Here is an 18,025-nt window from a genome sequence, read left to right on the forward strand (position 1 = left end):
ATGGCTTTTTATTAACATTAAATCATGTGGCATTTGGTTGAAGATTCCAATCGTGATATAAAGTAAATGGAAAATGATATGTTTTAATTGAATTAAATAGCATAATGAGAAATCAAATCAATATTATTGATTTTAAAGCATTTTATTCAATAAAATTCTTTTTCCTTCCCCAAATTTACTTCATTAATGCTGCTCTGCCAGCGACATTCCCCTTTGCCATTAACCTCCAGACAACGCCACGCCGCATGGGTGCTAGATGAAGAAATCGGTGATTGACAACTGGCATTCGAGTGGCTTTTCACTGGCAGAAGGGCTTGAGCGCGACCTGTCATGTGTTAAGAATGCGCATGTTGTTAATTAGGGTACAGTTAGAAGAAGAACGGTGAGGCTGCTCGCTCCGGGGAGAGGGATGAAGCAGCCGTGTTTACACATTTGGCCTTCCGGTCGGGAGGTCCGGAGGGGAGCGCCCGACCGCCCGACCTGTATCACGCGGTTCTGTTTCAGTCCAGTTCACAGGGTGGGAGTTCCCCGAGACGTAATTTCAAAAGAGAGTGTCTCTGTTTAGAAAAAAAAATAGTATATTGAAATGTACCGGTAAAGAGCGTGGACACCTGGGAGATTGTTTTGCGAGCTGGTTGACAGGATCCCCTTTCCTGTCAAAGGTACCTGCCACACCGTTGCTTCCGGAGCCAGCGGCACGGCCTGCTGTTCCCAGCGCCCGGTTGCGCGCTTCTTACGAGGGCGCGTGCGAACAGATCCATCCCAGTGCGAGGGAGTCTCGTCGAGGCCAACTTTATGATATTCTTCACCCAGCGTGTCACTGGATGTTGACTTTTCGGTCACTGTGTGTGTCTTTATATTCAAAGGTTTAATCCCATATATCTTTTCTTCGCAGGTCATGAGTGCGAAGTGAGCCACCCTTGGCACAAGGAACATCATCAGCACTTTATTAACGATGGATACTGAGAAGAAACCAGAGAGTGACGAGGACGAGGATGTGAACAAAGACGTAAACATTTCTTCCCGTGTGGTGGATTGTGGGCCTGTGTCTGATGTGACAGCAAAGTCCTCTGAGAATTCCACCAGCAAAAGAGGGTTTTCGGAATCCTCCAACTTTGACAGTGTCATTTTAGAAGAAGAAGGAAATAAACATGCTTCCAAACGGATGAAATTAGCGGAGGCGGAGCCGTTATCCGCGGAGCAGGCGGTTTGTGGACTGCAGACTCCCAAGAGCACAGCTGCAGAAGCGGGCATCCCACCGAGAGGGACAGTGACGGCGCCCTTCCTGAACGACTGCTCAGGCGGAGACACGTGTCTCCCCTCTGCCTTCTCCCCTCTCTGCAGTTTTAGCACTGTCGATGCTGTTTCTCTGAAAACAGACACTGGAAAAAAGCCTGCTCAGGAAATGGTTTCCCTTGACCCGGAAAGAGAATCTTCTTTTCCCATGAAAGAGATGAGTGTTAGTTGTACCATTGGAAACGCAGATTCAGTTCTCAAGTGCAACGTCTGTGGTCATTTGTGTTCTTCTTGCTCTGATTTGGAAAAGCATGCTGAATGTCATGTGCAACAGTCTAAGGAACATGCCTGCTGCCACTGCGGCCACAAAGCAGAGAGCAGTGTAGCGCTGCAGATGCATGTCACACAGACACACGGGCCACAGAAAGTCTTTTCTTGTGATCTCTGTGGCTTTCAGTGTGTGGAAGAAAACGTTTTGGATGCACACTGTCTTGGCAAAACACATCTCCGGCGTCAGAATCTTGCTGCTCGTGGAGGGTTTGTGCAGATCTTAACAAAAGAACCTTTTCCTAAGAAACCGTGTACCATCGGAACAAAAAATGGTGGCTCCAAACCAAGAGCTTCCAAACCAATAGCAAAAAGTAGTGATCCAAAAGGACTGAGAAATGCTGGCAGCAAGTGTAAAGACTTCACAGGAAGCGTCTCTGAACAAAGTGGAAATGGCAGCGAGCTTCTTGTTGAAATGACGCCATCCAAGACTTCTTTGTCAGAAAAAGTAGACATCGTTGAAGAGAAGGTAGCTGCCGCTGGTCTAGCTGGAAATCCTGAAATCCAGAGTAAAAACGTAGGAGCTTTAGTAACCTCCGAGGGTCTCTTAGGTGAATTAGCGTCAACCAGAAATACCCTGCAGACGGCACATGGTACCAGTCCAACTTCGAGACCAAGACCTGAGCGAAATGTTCCCGTGTTGGGTAATAGCTTCCGACGACGAATTAGCACTTTCGCCTTAAAAGGCCAGGCAAAGAAAAGGTTTAATCTTTTAGGAATTAACAAAAGAGGTGCCAGTGAGACTCAGAGGATCTATGTGAAACACTTCAGAACACAGCCGAAGACAGGTGATGCGGAGTCAGTGCCCAAACACGTAGACACGAGTGGCAGTGGCCGCACCCTGCGCTCGACTTCCTCAGAAACCCAGGCGCCGAAGCAGGACAAAAGAAACTCCCCTCTCGTGTGCTCCTTCGAGTCCCCAGCAGCGAGGGCAGCTTCTGACCGTCAGATGCCGTGTCCTTGTACAGACTACGGTCAGATAGCTGCAGGTAGGACAGATGTAGAAATCCACGTGAAGAGGTGCCATACAAAAGAGGTGAAATTTCACTGCCAAAAATGTGACTTTTCTAGCAAGTCGAGGAGGGACTTGGATGAACATCTGCACAATAGCCAGCATCAGCAAACTGCCTCTGGCCTCAGTTGTCAGTGTTGCTCATTTATTTCCTTGAATCAAATAAATCTTAGAGACCACATGAAGGAAAAGCACAGGATGGGTTTTCTTTGCGCTCCTTGTAACCTGTTCTTCTTGTCTGAGAAAGACCTGGAGGTGCACAGAACAACTGAGAACCACGCTGGCTTTCCGGCTCCACCAAAGACTTCTCGATCATTTAACAATGATTCGGTTTTACAGACTTTACCTTTAAGTACTTTAGAATCAGAAAACACAAAAGATCCTCTGAGCGAGTCAGGAAGAGCAGCTCAGGAAGAACCAGCAAAATCCCGGGGAAGTCATGGGAATGAAGGAAGGCATTCAAGTAAGCCTCAGTTTCAGTGTAAGAAGTGTTTTTATAAAACGAGATCTTCCACTGTTCTCACGAGACACATAAAGCTCCGGCATGGCCAAGACTATCACTTTCTTTGTAAAGCTTGTAATCTTTATTCACTGAGCAAAGAAGGAATGGAGAAACACATTAAGAGAAGCAAGCACCTTGAAAATGCCAAGAAGAATAATATTGGCTTAAGCTTTGAAGAGTGTATCGAAAGGGTATGTATAGGTGCAAATGACAAAAAAGAAGATTTTAACATTTCCGGAAATGGAAGGATCGAAGGCCACCTGGAAGGTGTGCAGTTGCAGGAGCACACCTACCTTGAGAAGAGCGTGCTCCCTACCAAGGAACTGTCGCAGTCTGGCATGATCACCAAAGACGATGGGTTAGCCCTGAGCGCCTCTCCTAAGAGAGGGAGACCCAAAGGCAGCGTCTCCCGGACGTGTTCGCACTGTGGCCTTTTGGCCTCCAGCATTACAAATTTGACCGTTCACATCCGACGGAAGCACAGTCACCAGTACAGTTACTTATGCAAAGTGTGTAAGTATTATACTGTAACTAAGGGAGACATGGAACGTCATTGTGCCACCAAGAAACATAAAGGACGGGTAGAAATAGAAGCAAATGGAAAACAAAGTTCAGATATCATCGTTGGCCCCGAAGGGGGTAGCCTTGCCGCCCGTAGAAGACACAGCAACTCTGCAGTTTCAGATGAGCCTGCCCACACGTCAGCCGGATCGGGGCCCTCCCTTCCAGAAAAGCCAGGGGAGGAGCTTGGGAATCCAGTCGAAGTTGAAGCTGAAGGTGTATTTCATTCTGTGGATGGGGAAGCTGAGAGTCACCTCACCGATAAGAAGGAACAAGTGTCTCTAGCAGCAGAGGACCTGATGCAACAGGGGGGTGCCTGTTCCCAGCGAGATGCCGTGGGTGACAGCAAGTGCACGCACTGCGAGTTCACTGCTCGCTCTTCTGCGTCTCTAGAACTGCACGTAAAACGGAAACATACCAAAGAGTTTGCGTTCTATTGCATGGCCTGTGACTACTATGCCGTGACCCATCGAGAGATGACGCGGCATGCAGCCACAGAAAAGCACAAGATGAAGAGGCAGTCTTTCCTGAGCTCTTCGAACATGGGGGCCGGTTCTGCAGAAATGTCCCAAACCAGCACCGTTCCTGAGGAGCAGCGTCCAGAAAATTCTGAAGCGTTTCAACTAACTTCACACCAACCACTGGAAGCTCTTAAATGCAGAAATACTGCCGATTGTCCAATTTTAGATGCAAATAGCAATTTGGACATGTCGAAAGTACTCTGTGCCCCTGACACTGTGGAAGTTGAGACTGAAGAAGGGTCTCATCTTGGCGAAGGCCATTCCTTCTGTGACACCTTCCAGCAGCCCCTCGCCAAGGATGGAGTTAGGAAACCCGAGGAAGCGCTGTCCCTTAACATTCCCTCTAGTTATGGCTCCCCAAGCAAATTCCAGAATGAAAATTCGAGAAGCTCCGCTTTGAGTTATGAGACAGCAAAGACAAACCACGATAGGCTGAGTGACATTGGTGACGCAGACACACGTGAGAGCCTGGGACGACGTGCAGGAGGACGTGCAGGCGAAGCCCTCAGCAAGCAGGTCGCTCCTGGAGCTCCCGGTGGAACGGGTTCGGCGGAGAGCTCCGTCCCTGTCGTGACGAGAGTGGCAGGAGGACAGCTCGGCCTGGATGGCGGGGGTCAGGGCGGAGCTGGCAGTGTGCAGAGTTCAGGGCGTTTGAAGGATGTGCGGGAAGACCCCGTTCTGGAGAGCAAGGACATTGTCATGAATTCGCAGCACGAAACTGAAATTATTTTGGAAGAGGATGGTCTGGCTTCCGATAGCACAATTGAGGGTAACGACGTTTATGAAACTATAATCAGTATTGATGATAAAGGACAGGCTGTGTACAGTTTTGGCCGGTTCGATTCTTCTATAATAAGAATCAAGAACCCGGAAGATGGTGAATCGCTAGAGCAGTGTGAAGAGGGCCTGGTGACAGCGGGGGCGAACATGGGCGAGTCGCCCCTAAAGGACTGTGCTCAGGGCGTGAGAAAGAAGAAGTCCGACGGCGGCTCCTTTGGCGAGTCCACCCGGATCCGTTGCGACGACTGTGGCTTCTTGGCAGACGGGTTGAGCGGCCTGAACGTTCACATCGCCATGAAGCACCCGACCAAGGAGAAGCACTTCCACTGCCTGCTGTGCGGCAAGTCCTTCTACACCGAGAGCAACCTGCACCAGCACCTGGCCAGCGCCGGCCACGTGAGGAACGAGCAGGCCAGCGTGGAGGAGCTCCCGGAGGGCGGCGCCACCTTCAAGTGCGTCAAGTGCACCGAGCCCTTCGACTCGGAGCAGAACTTGTTCCTGCACATCAAAGGGCAGCACGAAGAGCTGCTGCGGGAGGTGAACAAGTACATCGTGGAGGACACCGAGCAGATCAACCGCGAGAGGGAGGAGAACCAGGGGAACGTGTGCCAGTACTGCGGGAAGATGTGCCGCAGCAGCAACTCCATGGCCTTCCTGGCACACATCCGCACTCACACAGGTACGTCGCCGCGCGGGTGCGTGCTGGCCGCGGACGCTGCTCTCCGCCGCGTCCGTGCCGCGCTGGCTCGTCCGCCCTCCCGCTGGCCCACGTGGTGTTGCCCGCACGGCCGGCGCCCAGTGCTGGCACTTGCCTTTCCCGCGGCCGTTAGGCCGCACCGATCCCAGAGGCAGGTCCTTGGCAGACTCCGTAACGTGATGGAAAAGCCTAGTCCACTTTTGTCAAATTCCTCTCAGCTCTTCAGCTGTTTCTAAGTCCTGACTGTTTGGTTTTCCAGGGAATCTGTTAAGTGGCACTTTGGGTTTCAGAGGACATATTAAGTGGCTTTGAGGAATGGGATAATACAAATTTTCCTACAGTTTTAGGGATTTAAAAATATTCATTGCCAGATAGTTTATATCCAGAAGTGTAACTCCCAGCCGACCGGATTCCGCTTTCGAGAATCGAAATTAGTCAGCGCCTTTCAGAGTCAGTGTGTCCTGGGGATTTGGTTTTTGTGGAGTTAGCACCTGATTTAGTTTCTGTGCTCTGTCACATATAGTGTTCCATTTTAGTGTTTAATTTTAGGTAGGAATTTTTTTAAGAAAACTTTTTTTTGGTGGAAAATGCATAAGCCACTGTTCTAAATTTATGTAAAAATTCACTGCACTGTTTCTATAAACCTGCCATACATTCTTTATTTTAAATAGACAGCTTTTCTAAATCATTGTGCTCTGCTTAGACAAGTTCTGTCTCCATGGTTGAATTTATGAGTGGATTTGAATAATAAATTCACATTTCAATGAACATATTTTCATTAAAACTGTAAGGTTTATTTTACTGTACTTTTAAATAATGGCTTATTATTAAAGCTATACTTTAAATTCATGCAGTTTTTGAAACTTTGAGCATCGTTACAAGGAGGAAGACAAAAGAGTATGAAACATTATTAATAGTTTAGGGTGGTTAAAGATGGGTAAAAGTTTTTCATGGAAGAAAGTAACAGGGCAACGTGCATTAGACTAATCTACGTAAATAGAAACATTGTACCCCTGACCCCAGCTCTTCCCGATGTGGTAGGTCGCGTAGCGCCGTCGATGGGGAGGAAGCCCAAAAGCTTGTTCACCGGCGGCGTCAGCGCCTCTGCTGGTGCTGTGCTGCAGCTCACTTTCTGAGGTGACACGGTTTTAGAAATCAGGCTTGTTCGCATGCGCAGAAAATATGTACTTTCTTAATATGCCCTCTTAAGGCAGACAAAACTGAATAAAAGTAAGAGGAAGATGCTAATGGAGCTCTTTTTAGAATTCTTTATGCAACTGTCTGGTCAAGACATGTTGCTTATAATTGATGTGTCCATTACTTGAATTCTCTTGTAATTATAGTCAATAAGTCTTGTAAATGTGTTAAAGCTCACTAAAAGCATACAAATTCAAGAACAGAGTAAGGCTAATAATTTAAAATAATCAATGTAGGCATTTCAGCACTTAATTTCCCTTGTGTGTTGATAGCTGATCATTCTTAATCCATTAAGATTTATTTAGTCGTTTACAATGCAAAATAGGTTTGCACTGGTCACTTGTGCCATTTGAAAATGCCCACCAGGTTAAGTGCAGAATGTAGTCCATTAGTCTTCCTTGACTATATGTATTAATTGCATTTAAAATCAAGTTAATGTGGATGTGAAAGTGAGGTAACTATCAATATGTGACAGAGTAACCCTACTTATATAAGTTACATCATTGATTGTAACATTTAGTAAAAGTTAGCATACTTTTTAACATTTCGTGTCGGAGGCAGGGGCGGGCGGGCGGGGGGGACTTATCAGCAAGTGCATTTTTATTGTGTCCTGAAGCACCACAGAGAGAGCACCGTTCCCGAGGACACACTGCCAGTCTGCCCTTTCCATTCTGCAAGTCGCTTTTGGGGCGAAGTTACTCTCCAGGTTTTCACTCCAAGTTTTTTTCTTGGCGCATCTTAAAATGAATTGCTTTTCTGAGACTTTGCTTATGTCGATGAAATAGTAACGCAGGGCCGTTATTAATGGTTGACGGGAAAAGGGCTTACTCTTCCAATCCCTGTTTTCATATTTGGTGATTTACTATATGTTTTATGTGACCTTTCTTCCCATCGTTAGCACGATAAAAGCAGCAGTGTGAGAAACAAATGAGTTTTGGTTATCAAGAGTTGTAGGAAAAAGGCATCCCAGAGTTTCCCTGTGTGTTTGCTGGTGTGAAGCCATCGGCATGACCAGAAAGAGCAGCGTCTCCTTTCCCGTTGCAGAAAAAGCTGTTCTTTCTCCGCTGCGTTACTCTGTGAGAGCTTTAATGTCATGTAACGTGGCAGGGGCCGTCAAGCTAGAAGACCGAAGCCCCTCATTTCATGTTCAGGGTGCACTGGTCACTTGTGCCGTTTGCAAACGTTCGCATGTGGGGAGATGGGGAGTCGTGTGACTTCACCGACAAATTCCCAAGTCAGGACTGGTAGCGTTCGGAACTTATCACGTGACAGTGCAGATGCCGAGCCGAGCCGAGCCAGCGTGCGGAGGGTCGGTTGGGAGAGGCTGTCTCTCGACGTAAGCGGAGCGAGAGCCTGGCCATCACTCTGTGCGCCGCCTCGTCTCCATGCCCTGCGCGGAGTTGGCGCTCAGCGTTAGTCGCTGAATGAATGAATAAGTGAAGGAACAGATGAATGAATGAATGAAGTGTTCAGTGTTGGATCGTGGAATTCAGGCTTTGGTGAGAGGCTTTAGGTGGCGGGTTGTATGCCTCTTATCGTTTCTTTAAGACCTAAAGTTCTCTTAGAGGTTTTGAATGTTAACGTCACACCCATGTTTGCATGACAATCGAGGAGCCCAGGGGAGGCCTGGTCCTTAAAGACCTTGGAGTCCTGCTGCTGGTGGCCCAGGCGTCAGGAGGCCCTCAGGAGGCCCGTCAGGAGGCCCGAGAGCCTCTTTCCTTTCTTCCCTTTCCAAACACCTCGGAGGCCGCGTTAGAAGGAAAAAAACTTGCCGCGGATGCTGTCCCAACGAACGGGACTCCTTCAAGTAATAGTGACAGTTTATAACGATCACCACACACCTGAAAGAAAGATGAATTTAGAAATATGTGGTTTTACAAAATTTGCCTTGCAAACACTTGCCTGGATTCATTTTGGGATGTGCAGAGCAAGCTTAAAAATGGAAACATTACCAGTTAGGAAAAAAGGGACATATGTTTTTTCTTATACAGAAAAGTATTACCTCCAGTCCCCCAGTATGTGAATTTTTATGGCACAGAAAGGAGATGTTAACACAGTCTACTCTGAATATGAGAGATGAAAAACGGTCAGGGCCTCAGTGATTTCTGCGTGAAAGTAGTCCACAGAATAACTCATTTATGCGTTGTCAACACACTAGCCGTGATCGTCAAAACCCGAGGAGCCCGTGTTTCACCGAGGAGCCGTGCACAGTAAATTGAAAACACTAAAGGTCTGTGTCTGGCCCCCGGTGGCCGTGTGCTCACACAGGAGGAACTCACCCCAATGTCAGAGCAGTGTGAGCAAGATGAAATCGTAAACCCACAAGATATGGATTAAAAAGCTTTTCACCCGTCTGTAATACGGATGTTCAGGAGCTTTATCTTTGGAGTCCTGGTGTTATTGTTAATGAATAATTTCCTAATTACCTTATTATCTTTAATGCATTTTAATGTAAAGTACAGGTAAATTGGTTCTTCTCACTCTTGTCTTTTGTAAGTCTCTTTGTGGAGTTCTGAGTAGAGATGAAATGTTTCAAAGTAGTGATAGGCTTAGTTTTATCAGAATCATTTAAATAAACTGTAGTTCCTAATGTGATTGATAGAATGTGATTGCTGTAAGCTGCAATCTCAACCTGCTTTTGACATTTAAACATATAAAGCTGACTAGATATAACCATTCAGGTGCTAAATATATTTTACATCTACTTCTAACAGTAGAAATGGAAGTATTAAGAGATCTGGCCTCATTGTCATTGAACTGTGAAATATTCAACCTTGTCTGCCTGTGCTTAGTACTGTTGACTTTTTTATTTCTGTTCGAAGATTAAAATTAAATGCTTCACTTTTTTTGTCAGCTTTTGGGAATTAAATTGAAATTTAAGACTCTAAAATTTTTTACTGAGTGCTTCAATTTCAACAAAGTATTCTTGGAGGATTTTTTTTTTCAAGGGCACTGCACAAAGGTTCATTGATCAAATATGATTTATTGCAGTTTTTTTATTCAAGCTCTTTTTGTATATTTATTAAAGTTCACATATTTCATATTCTGTCTAACCATGTGAGAAGAGGTATTTCACCAAATAGGTGCCAAACGTGATATGACAATCTGGAAATATATTGCACTGATTTTAAACTGATTTTTATGATTTTGGCTTATTTGCGATTTAGTGGTTAGAAAATCAGAAAATGGTGTAATTATATATACGTGTTGCACCTTAAAAAGTGTTGCTTCTCATTAATGTGGGTACTGATTACCTGTTAGCAATTGTTCCAGTTCCAGCCTCTCTGTTACACTAAGTTTGTCCACTCTGAAATAATTGTTTTCTCATTGAATACGGATTAATCTTATTTCTTTATGAAAGAAAAACAAATGCTTTTTATGTTGAAATATTTGTTCTTGAAATCAATAATGACCAAATGTCAGTACTTCTGGTTTGCAAAACCATCATAGATTTTTGACTGTAAAATGATCATAAACACAATTTATCTACTGTATATTCTTACATTGTACGCTATTAAAACGGTGACGTAGTGAATCATTTGGGACGAGCGTCAGAAAAAAATCCCTAAAATACTATTATTAATGTGAATAAATTCAAAGCTGCGGTAACGGGAGGAAACGAGGAGGTGGCCTCCAAGGCATTTGTTTGATTATTGAGATGGCAAAAAACATCAGCTACTTCATCTGCGTTTCTGTTTTTAAAATGTCCCATTGTAAATGTCGAGTGACTTTAAAAGATAGCTTTGTGAATTGTAAGGAGAATTTTAAAAATTGTTTAGCTCATCTCATCTACGTAGTACTCCTCAGCTGTTTCCCTTTTGACTTTAAATCTTAGAAATGTTATTGAGAGTCAGGAACCGTCACTGAAACATCAGAGCCTTCTTGGTGGAGTAATTATGGAATGCAGATCTTTTCAAGTTAGAAAGGAGTGCAGGTATTCCATTTTGGGGCTAGAAATCTGTAATTAGATTCAAAGTATGATTTAAGATTTGAGCCTCTTTTTAAACTATCAGTAATGTATTATTCAAATTCAAATTCTATTTTATGTTCAATTTACTTAGGATCAAAACCATTCAAGTGCAAGATATGCCATTTTGCAACGGCTCAGCTTGGCGACGCCAGGAACCATGTGAAAAGGCACCTTGGGATGCGGGAGTACAAGTGTCACGTCTGTGGGTGAGTGGGGTGCAAGTGTCGCGTCTGTGGGTGAGTGGGTCGACACCGGCTCGGCCGCGGCGAGCCAGGGCGCCTGTGCGGGGCGGCCGTTGTTTCAGAATTCACAAGCGAGATGAGGAAGAGCGGCTGAGATTATGCGCGCACACCCGCCTCTCCATTGTTACGGTGACTCCCTTAAGCACAGTTATGACATTCTTCTCCTACTTCTGATCCTGCGCTGAAGATGAGCAATTTTATGGGCCACAAGGTCAATTCGAGCCTGTAATCTGTAAATTGACTAAATTATAGGATGTTCATTCACATTGCCAGAGAGAACTGTAAATTCCACTTAAAGACATAAAAAAATACATAATATAGCTTTAGCAGTGTATATGTATGTTTTTTACTTCTGCCGTACTGCTTTAAATTTAATCACACCGGTGGCTCTTTGGCTCCATTGGGCATGTTCTATAAGGGAAAAAAGCAGAAAAAGATTTAATTTCAAACAACTGGTTACCGATTATTGCAGGGATGAACCTTTAAAAAAAACTGTATAATGTATGTTTTTGTGTGACTTCATTTCAAAGCTTGTTGTTTTCCTTTTTTAGTTAATGGCTCTTTCCTCTAAGGAATCATTCACAATGCTTAATTGTCACTCAAATGTATTGCATTTAATACATTTGAGTATTAAGGGAGCACTGAGATGCCTTAATGCAAAACTAATTAATTTAGCAGAAATGTTTAAAATGTTTTAAAATGCCATGACGTCTATGGTATATCATAGGACATTCAGAGCTGGATTTTAATACCCCACTTCTGATTAAAAATATATTTTAATGTTATTATGCTATAGAAATTAACTAAGAAGTGCATCATATGAAAACACTTGATGTGAAATCTGAGAAACCTGCAATTCTAATGACTAAATGTGACTAATTTACAAAATCCTACAGGTTCAATTAAACTATGCACTGTGCTCATGGTATATTCTATTTATTTTTTTCGTGGAAGGGTCTTCTGATTGGCACTCCTGTGTAAATATAAACATCTTTTAAGTCAAAAACAGCTTCTGTGTTTTGTTGGACAGTACACTTCATCACAGGATGCAGATGCATTTTTTGACCCTTAAGATAGTTTTACAAATAACTTTGCAAGCAGTTTTATTAACCAAGGTCTGTGATTTATTCATTGGCAGAATTGATGGTTCAGTGACTTGCAGCTAAAGTAAATGAAGATGAACCTTTGCCCTAAAGCCCCCTCAAGACCAGTGGGAGAATGAGTTTTGCTGCTCCTGATTTTAGCTGCGAGGGTCGAGTGCCAAATGGTTCATTTTAATTGCTCTGGGTCTTGGAATCTAAAAAGATATCTCATTTATTGTTTTTACTGTATGAGTTATAGGAAAGAGGAAGGCCCTGACTCCAATGAAAATTTGCTCTTAGATGGCAATAAGCAGTTTCTTCCTCATTTCTGCAAAATAAGTAGACACGCTCTGTTATTAGAAATCTAATTCCATTCATTTTTATTAGGGTCACTAAGACCCTGGAAAGGGAAGAAGAAACGTTTTCCGAGAACAGTTTCTGACATAGTGTCACACCAAAACCAGCACGTGACCGATTGGCTTTGATTGTGTACTGCGAACAGTGCACACTTTGCTTAGCTTAGTGCTTACCACATAGAACTCAAGTGTTGCACTAGTGGTTTATGTATTTAATTCCCAAGATAAAGAATTATAAATGCAGATAGGTATGTTGCGTTTTATGCTGCCATCATAAAACTACAGAGGTCCGTAGATATGTGCGTGCACAGAAAAAGCAATCTAGATTCTAACATCTCTTAGAATTATGGCAGTTATTGAATTTTATTTGACTATGAAATGATAGATCTCTTAATTTTTAAGTGAAATTTAAAAGTTATGTAACAATAATTTTTACAGAGTAGGTATTTTCACAGCTCACCCAAAAGTTCTGAAGAACTGTAGACACTGAAAAAAGCCCATTGATTTACGTAGCTGAAACAGAACAATGGTGAGCTAGATCCCCTTTAATGTTAAAGTATGATAGTCTGTTCATGTGTTTCAAAGGAGTAGGGCCGTGTGTAGGTTAAAAATGAGAGCGAAAAACATTAAAAAGTATTAACAATTGGCTCTCAGATTAGTGGCGGTAGAGAGCATGGGTGCCGTAACATCTGACAATGTCAATTCATTATCATCGATGGCCAAATAATCTTGGAAATGCTCAGTGGACCTATTAGTTCCTGAACATAAGCAGCTCCTGCTGCATTTCTGCATTAGCTTTAATTGCTATAAATTTTACCTTTTAAAAAATCATGCTTTGAAAGGTGAAGTGGTCTTTCAGGAACATTAACTCTGTAATGTTGTCACAAACAGAGGGCCCTGCACCCTGTCTCTTTCCTGCAGTAGTTGTTCTCTTAGTCCCTGTCTTTGGACCTTTATTAATAACCTCTTCATTGTTTGAGTTGTAAGAAATGAACTCTTTTTCAAATGGTTCTGATCGAGTGATAATGTGTGAAAATAGTGGGGCAGGCACATTTTAAAAATGAAATTATCACGGTGTTTTATTATTTTAGTAACCTCTTGGTTTTCTTGGAAAGAACTTAATATTTTATGATGAAATTGATGGAAATAACAAACAGTGCATTTTGTTGAATAGAGCTCAGTATTAATGTTTTGGATTACTTGTAATTGTTTGACTTTTTCATATGTTTATGTGTCTTTATATGAGAAGACTGTAGATACTAATCAGATATATAGCTTCTATTTCTTTCTAAGGCTTAGTTTACTCCCTTAACAAAAACTGCCTTTTAAACTTCCATTTCAATTGTTTGAACCTACGCTGGTTTTCTTTGAATCCTTAAGTGGAATTTTAAGATATTCCCCCCCCACCGCCCGCCGCCCCGCCCATTGGCACATCTTAGCTACAGTATATCCAGCGTTCAAGTTAGTTTGACAAGAAAAGCTGAATGTATTAGATGTTTGATTTCTATGAGGTAGCTAGGATTCAGAATTCAGGATGTAAGTTTTGTTTACCCATGGTTTACATGCTCATGTCACAGAAATCTCAAAAATGTATTGCTTTGCGCTTGCCGCTTTAAGAACATGTTATAGATAACTATTTAAAAGCTTTTTATTTTACTTTCACTTTTAGGAAGAGCAGTTTTTGGCTAGTACCATTTCTTAATGTTTTTCTTCTGAGTATGAGCTCGAGGAATTGCGTAGAATATAGGTGTTTTTACATATGCTTGATGGTTAGTTAGCATGAAAATGTGCTATGAGTCTGACATAGGACTTGGGGGCGGGGGAGAGAACGAGTAATCAAAAGCATTCCTATACATAAGTTAATAATTTTGTTAGGAACATATGTTTAAGAACAGGTAAAACAGATAGTTTTACGAAATCCATGATCTCTGCCTTTGTTTTTTTCGGTAGTCTAGAACTTGCAGATCTCAGTGGCTTAAAAAAGTCATTACAGACGCCATGTTTTGTTGAACGCATTTAAATTTATTTAACACTCTCTTTCTGTGTGTGTATGTGATGCCGTCAGTAATTGCGCTTACGCAGAGCTGTGGTTTGCTGGGTGCGCCTTGGTTGACGTTCGTTGCGTTTGTTGCTCTCTGTAGTTCCATGAGATGGTCTCATGTTTAGTATCCCCATTGCACAGATGGTAAACCTAAGATTAAAAGTATTTGGTGATGGACTTAAATCATGCAGTAGTAATGGTAGACCAGTTTCCTTCCTGTTAACTGTTCCTTGTCTATATCTCTCTGCTTTTTGTAATATTTGTTGTTTTGCTTACTGCCTTTCATTTGTACTTATTTCTTTTTTCTCTAGGTTGTTTTCACTAGCATGCAGTTTCTAACTTATCTCCTTCTGGCCTTCAGCCACTTGTTCTCTGCTTTTGCTTAGATTTACATTCTTTTAAGGAATTGCTTGCACTGTGTTTTACTTTAAATTCTGTATTCAGTCTCTTATTTTCTCTGTGTCACTTTTTTCCTATTACAGTGTTTTAAGTAATTTTATTATTTCCCCCTCTTGTTCTTTATGTGCTGATAATTTATTGCACTTGAGTGATTACAAATGGAATATGTTGATATAATAGAAGTAAGTGCCTAAAAAAATGAAGATTTTATTATCTTTTCATTAAGATGAGAGGGGTCAAATTGATCAACTTTAGGTTATTGTTTTTGTTTTTTCGTTACTAGTTAAAAAAATAAAGAGTTAGTAGAAAACTAGTAAGTAGCCTGTGATTTCAGTAAATCCAGGGATAGCTGACTTTCGTATGCATGATTTAGAGATCATGTTATTTTCTGGACTGATTTTTCTATGTCTAGTTTTGAATCCTGTGTATAGAGTTGAGTAGTTGAGTACAGCTTACCTAATCAGGAGAGAATAAAGATATTTCTCAAATCTGTCGCCTCTGGGTTTATGAAAAGATTCTAGACATTTTCTGTTGTGTATTAGTGTGCTTACGAACTGTTTATTCTTAGTTGGCTTAAGAAACCTTAAAAAAAAGAAAGTTACTAATGCAGTAAAAACTCTTTTTTTTTTTGCATGTGTGGCAATACCTAGTTTTTGTGCATTAGAAGGGATCTCTATGTAGATGATTATAATGTCACTTTCTGACCTTTGTAGCTTGAATAATTGTAAATCATTGCTTCATAACGTGTCAGAGAATGTCTGTACTAGGCAATTAAATGGCAGAATATAATAGACCAAATTATTGCCTGTCATGTTTTCAACAACACAGTTAGTATTTGAGTTACACTTAATCATTACGTGCATTAGCAACTTCATTGGAATCCAGCTTCAGGCTGAGCATGAAATACATTACATTATTTAAACCTCTAATGGTACAAGTCATTTATTTGTGTTGAAGTGTACAACATGCAGAGTTTCATAAAGCAAGGAACACTTGAGAGCTTAATTTATCCAAATCAAAGTCTAAATGCAGATAAACACAAGTGGCAAAAATTAGTAATTTTTATAGGCTGGAAATATTTAAAAATACATGGTTGTGGGTAATTGTAGGCAGCAGGAATAAATTAAAATCACTATTTTTAGTCTGCTCTGAGAACTAAAGCTGTGTGTACCTAAATCATTAAAAGCACCATGGAATTGCATTTTTAGCTGAACAATTAATTACACCCATCATATCTACAGATGTAGCCAAGTAAAATAAGTATTTGGTTCTTGGTTCAGCTGGTTGTTTTGGTCAAAGAGACATATATAGAAAAAGTTTATTTTATATTGTGCATGAACATTATAAAATGCAGCCTCTCTCTTTCTGGTAAAAAAAAAGTCTAAATTCGCATTGAAACACTCTTACTATAACGGATGCATCACATATTTTATCTATATAATATTTTCATGCGTTTGGTTTAATGACATATTTTTGTCTTTAGTTTGAAAATTCAGAAATGCCACATGATCATTTCTGTCAATGAGAAATGCAAGATTAACAAAACTAACAAATTATTAATTTATCCTCTGATGTTAAAGTCCTTGAGATACCATTTAAATGGTGAATGGTTGTTTTATACTTTTATAAACGAATAACTTTGTAATTTGGAAATCGAAGAGATATTCTAGTTATAATATGTAAATAAAAAACACTCTTCCTCAGGCGTGATTAAGGGTGTTTTCCAAGGAACTGTTCTGTAAATCTGGGAGTGACGCGGGGGCGCAGTTAGGTTGGCGGAGAAGCAGGAGAAAGGGGCGCCAGGCTCTCCTCCTGGTGAGAGGAGACCCTGCCCTCACCCCCGCACCCTGTTCTCCTTTTCCGTGGGAGTGTCTCCTTGAATTTTTGCCACACGAGAGCGGGCTTGTGGACTTAGCCCGAGGCAGAAAGTGTGATCGGCCTGTCACGGAACAGGAGTAAAATACACGTTGTCACTTCCTGGTGTCGTGCTTGAAAACATTGGCCCTTTTCCATTGAAAAAGTCATGTATCAGTGACTTAGGTCACTTTTGCTTTATTTTTATTTAAAATGGTTTCGTGTTGACTTTAAAACCCTATTGTGGAATCTCAGGACCCTTCAGCCCTCCTGGCCCCTGCTGTGGAGTCCGCGGGGCACCGGTTCCCTTTTCCTGTTCCCTGCTGTTTCGATCGTTGCCCGTCTTCCTGCGCTGTGTTCCTGGAGGGTTTTGCCCTTCCTTTGGTGCGGGACTGTGGATGGGAGGGAGCATCACCACCGACTCACGCGTCCATTCGCTTCCAGTGGGGCAGGTTCCTGAGCGTTTCGTCCTCGTGCAGGCCCAGCGACCGGGTGGTGCCAGGGCCCTCTGGTCACCCGCTCCACGTGGGAGAGACGGACACACAGGGAGGTGCATGGCTGGAGTGAGGGCCAGGGGCAATGGCGTGTGGGGCGCGGCGGGGTGCTCGCCTCTGCCCAGGAGCGTCAGGGCCGGCATCCTCGAGAGGTCGTGTCTGAGTTGGGCCTTGCAGGATGAGGACGTATTCACAAGGCAGATGTGGACGGCTTTCGCAGAGGGAACACGGGCGCAGACGCAGCGAGGTGCGGACTCGCATGGCGTTCTAAGAACTCTGCAAGAAATTCCCGGAGTGGGAGGCTAGATGGGGTGAAGGGAGAGATGTTTGAAATGTTACAGAAACGTTTCTGGTGGAACATCAACATATGCCAGGGCTGTTGGTCTTTAGGGTTAAAGAGATAAAAACAACGCCTGCCTCGGATGGGTGGGGAAAGCCCAGGCAGAGAAATGTCAAGTCCGGCCGGATGCAGAGATTTCATCGGCCAGGTAGCTCTGCTTTGGAGGAGAGTGGGGCAAGGCGGATGAGCGGGCCGTCCGTGCCAGGCCATCAGCCCTGCCGAGGGACGTTGTGAAGCAGGGGGACAGTCCCCGGGACAGTGGGGTGAGGCAGGCGAGGCCAGATCACAGAAGGGCGCCCTGCTCAGGTGCCGAGCCGGCCTCTTCCTCTGCCTTAGTCTCCGTTCGCACCACGCTGACTTCCTTCCGGCTTCCTGGGGAGGCCGGAAGCAGGAGCTCACGAGAGGCAGAGAGGC

General features: G+C 43.1%; 1 protein-coding gene across 3 annotated transcripts in view; it reads left to right on the forward strand.

Annotated features, from left to right (window-relative positions):
• The first annotated feature begins 898 nt into the window (after positions 1–898).
• Positions 899–18,025, forward strand: part of ZNF407 (zinc finger protein 407) — a 370,323-nt gene continuing 353,196 nt past the window's right edge. For all 3 annotated transcript variants that reach the window (XM_011367337.2, XM_011367335.2, XM_011367336.2), the window contains exons 1-2: positions 899–5,618; positions 10,895–11,009. In XM_011367337.2, the coding sequence (XP_011365639.1) occupies positions 956–5,618; positions 10,895–11,009 (4,778 nt within the window). In that variant the 5' untranslated portion in view covers positions 899–955. The remainder of the gene's footprint in view (positions 5,619–10,894; positions 11,010–18,025) is intronic.

The sequence above is a fragment of the Pteropus vampyrus genome, unplaced genomic scaffold (genome assembly GCF_000151845.1).
Source record: "Pteropus vampyrus isolate Shadow unplaced genomic scaffold, Pvam_2.0 Scaffold132, whole genome shotgun sequence".
Lineage (NCBI taxonomy): Eukaryota > Metazoa > Chordata > Mammalia > Chiroptera > Pteropodidae > Pteropus > Pteropus vampyrus.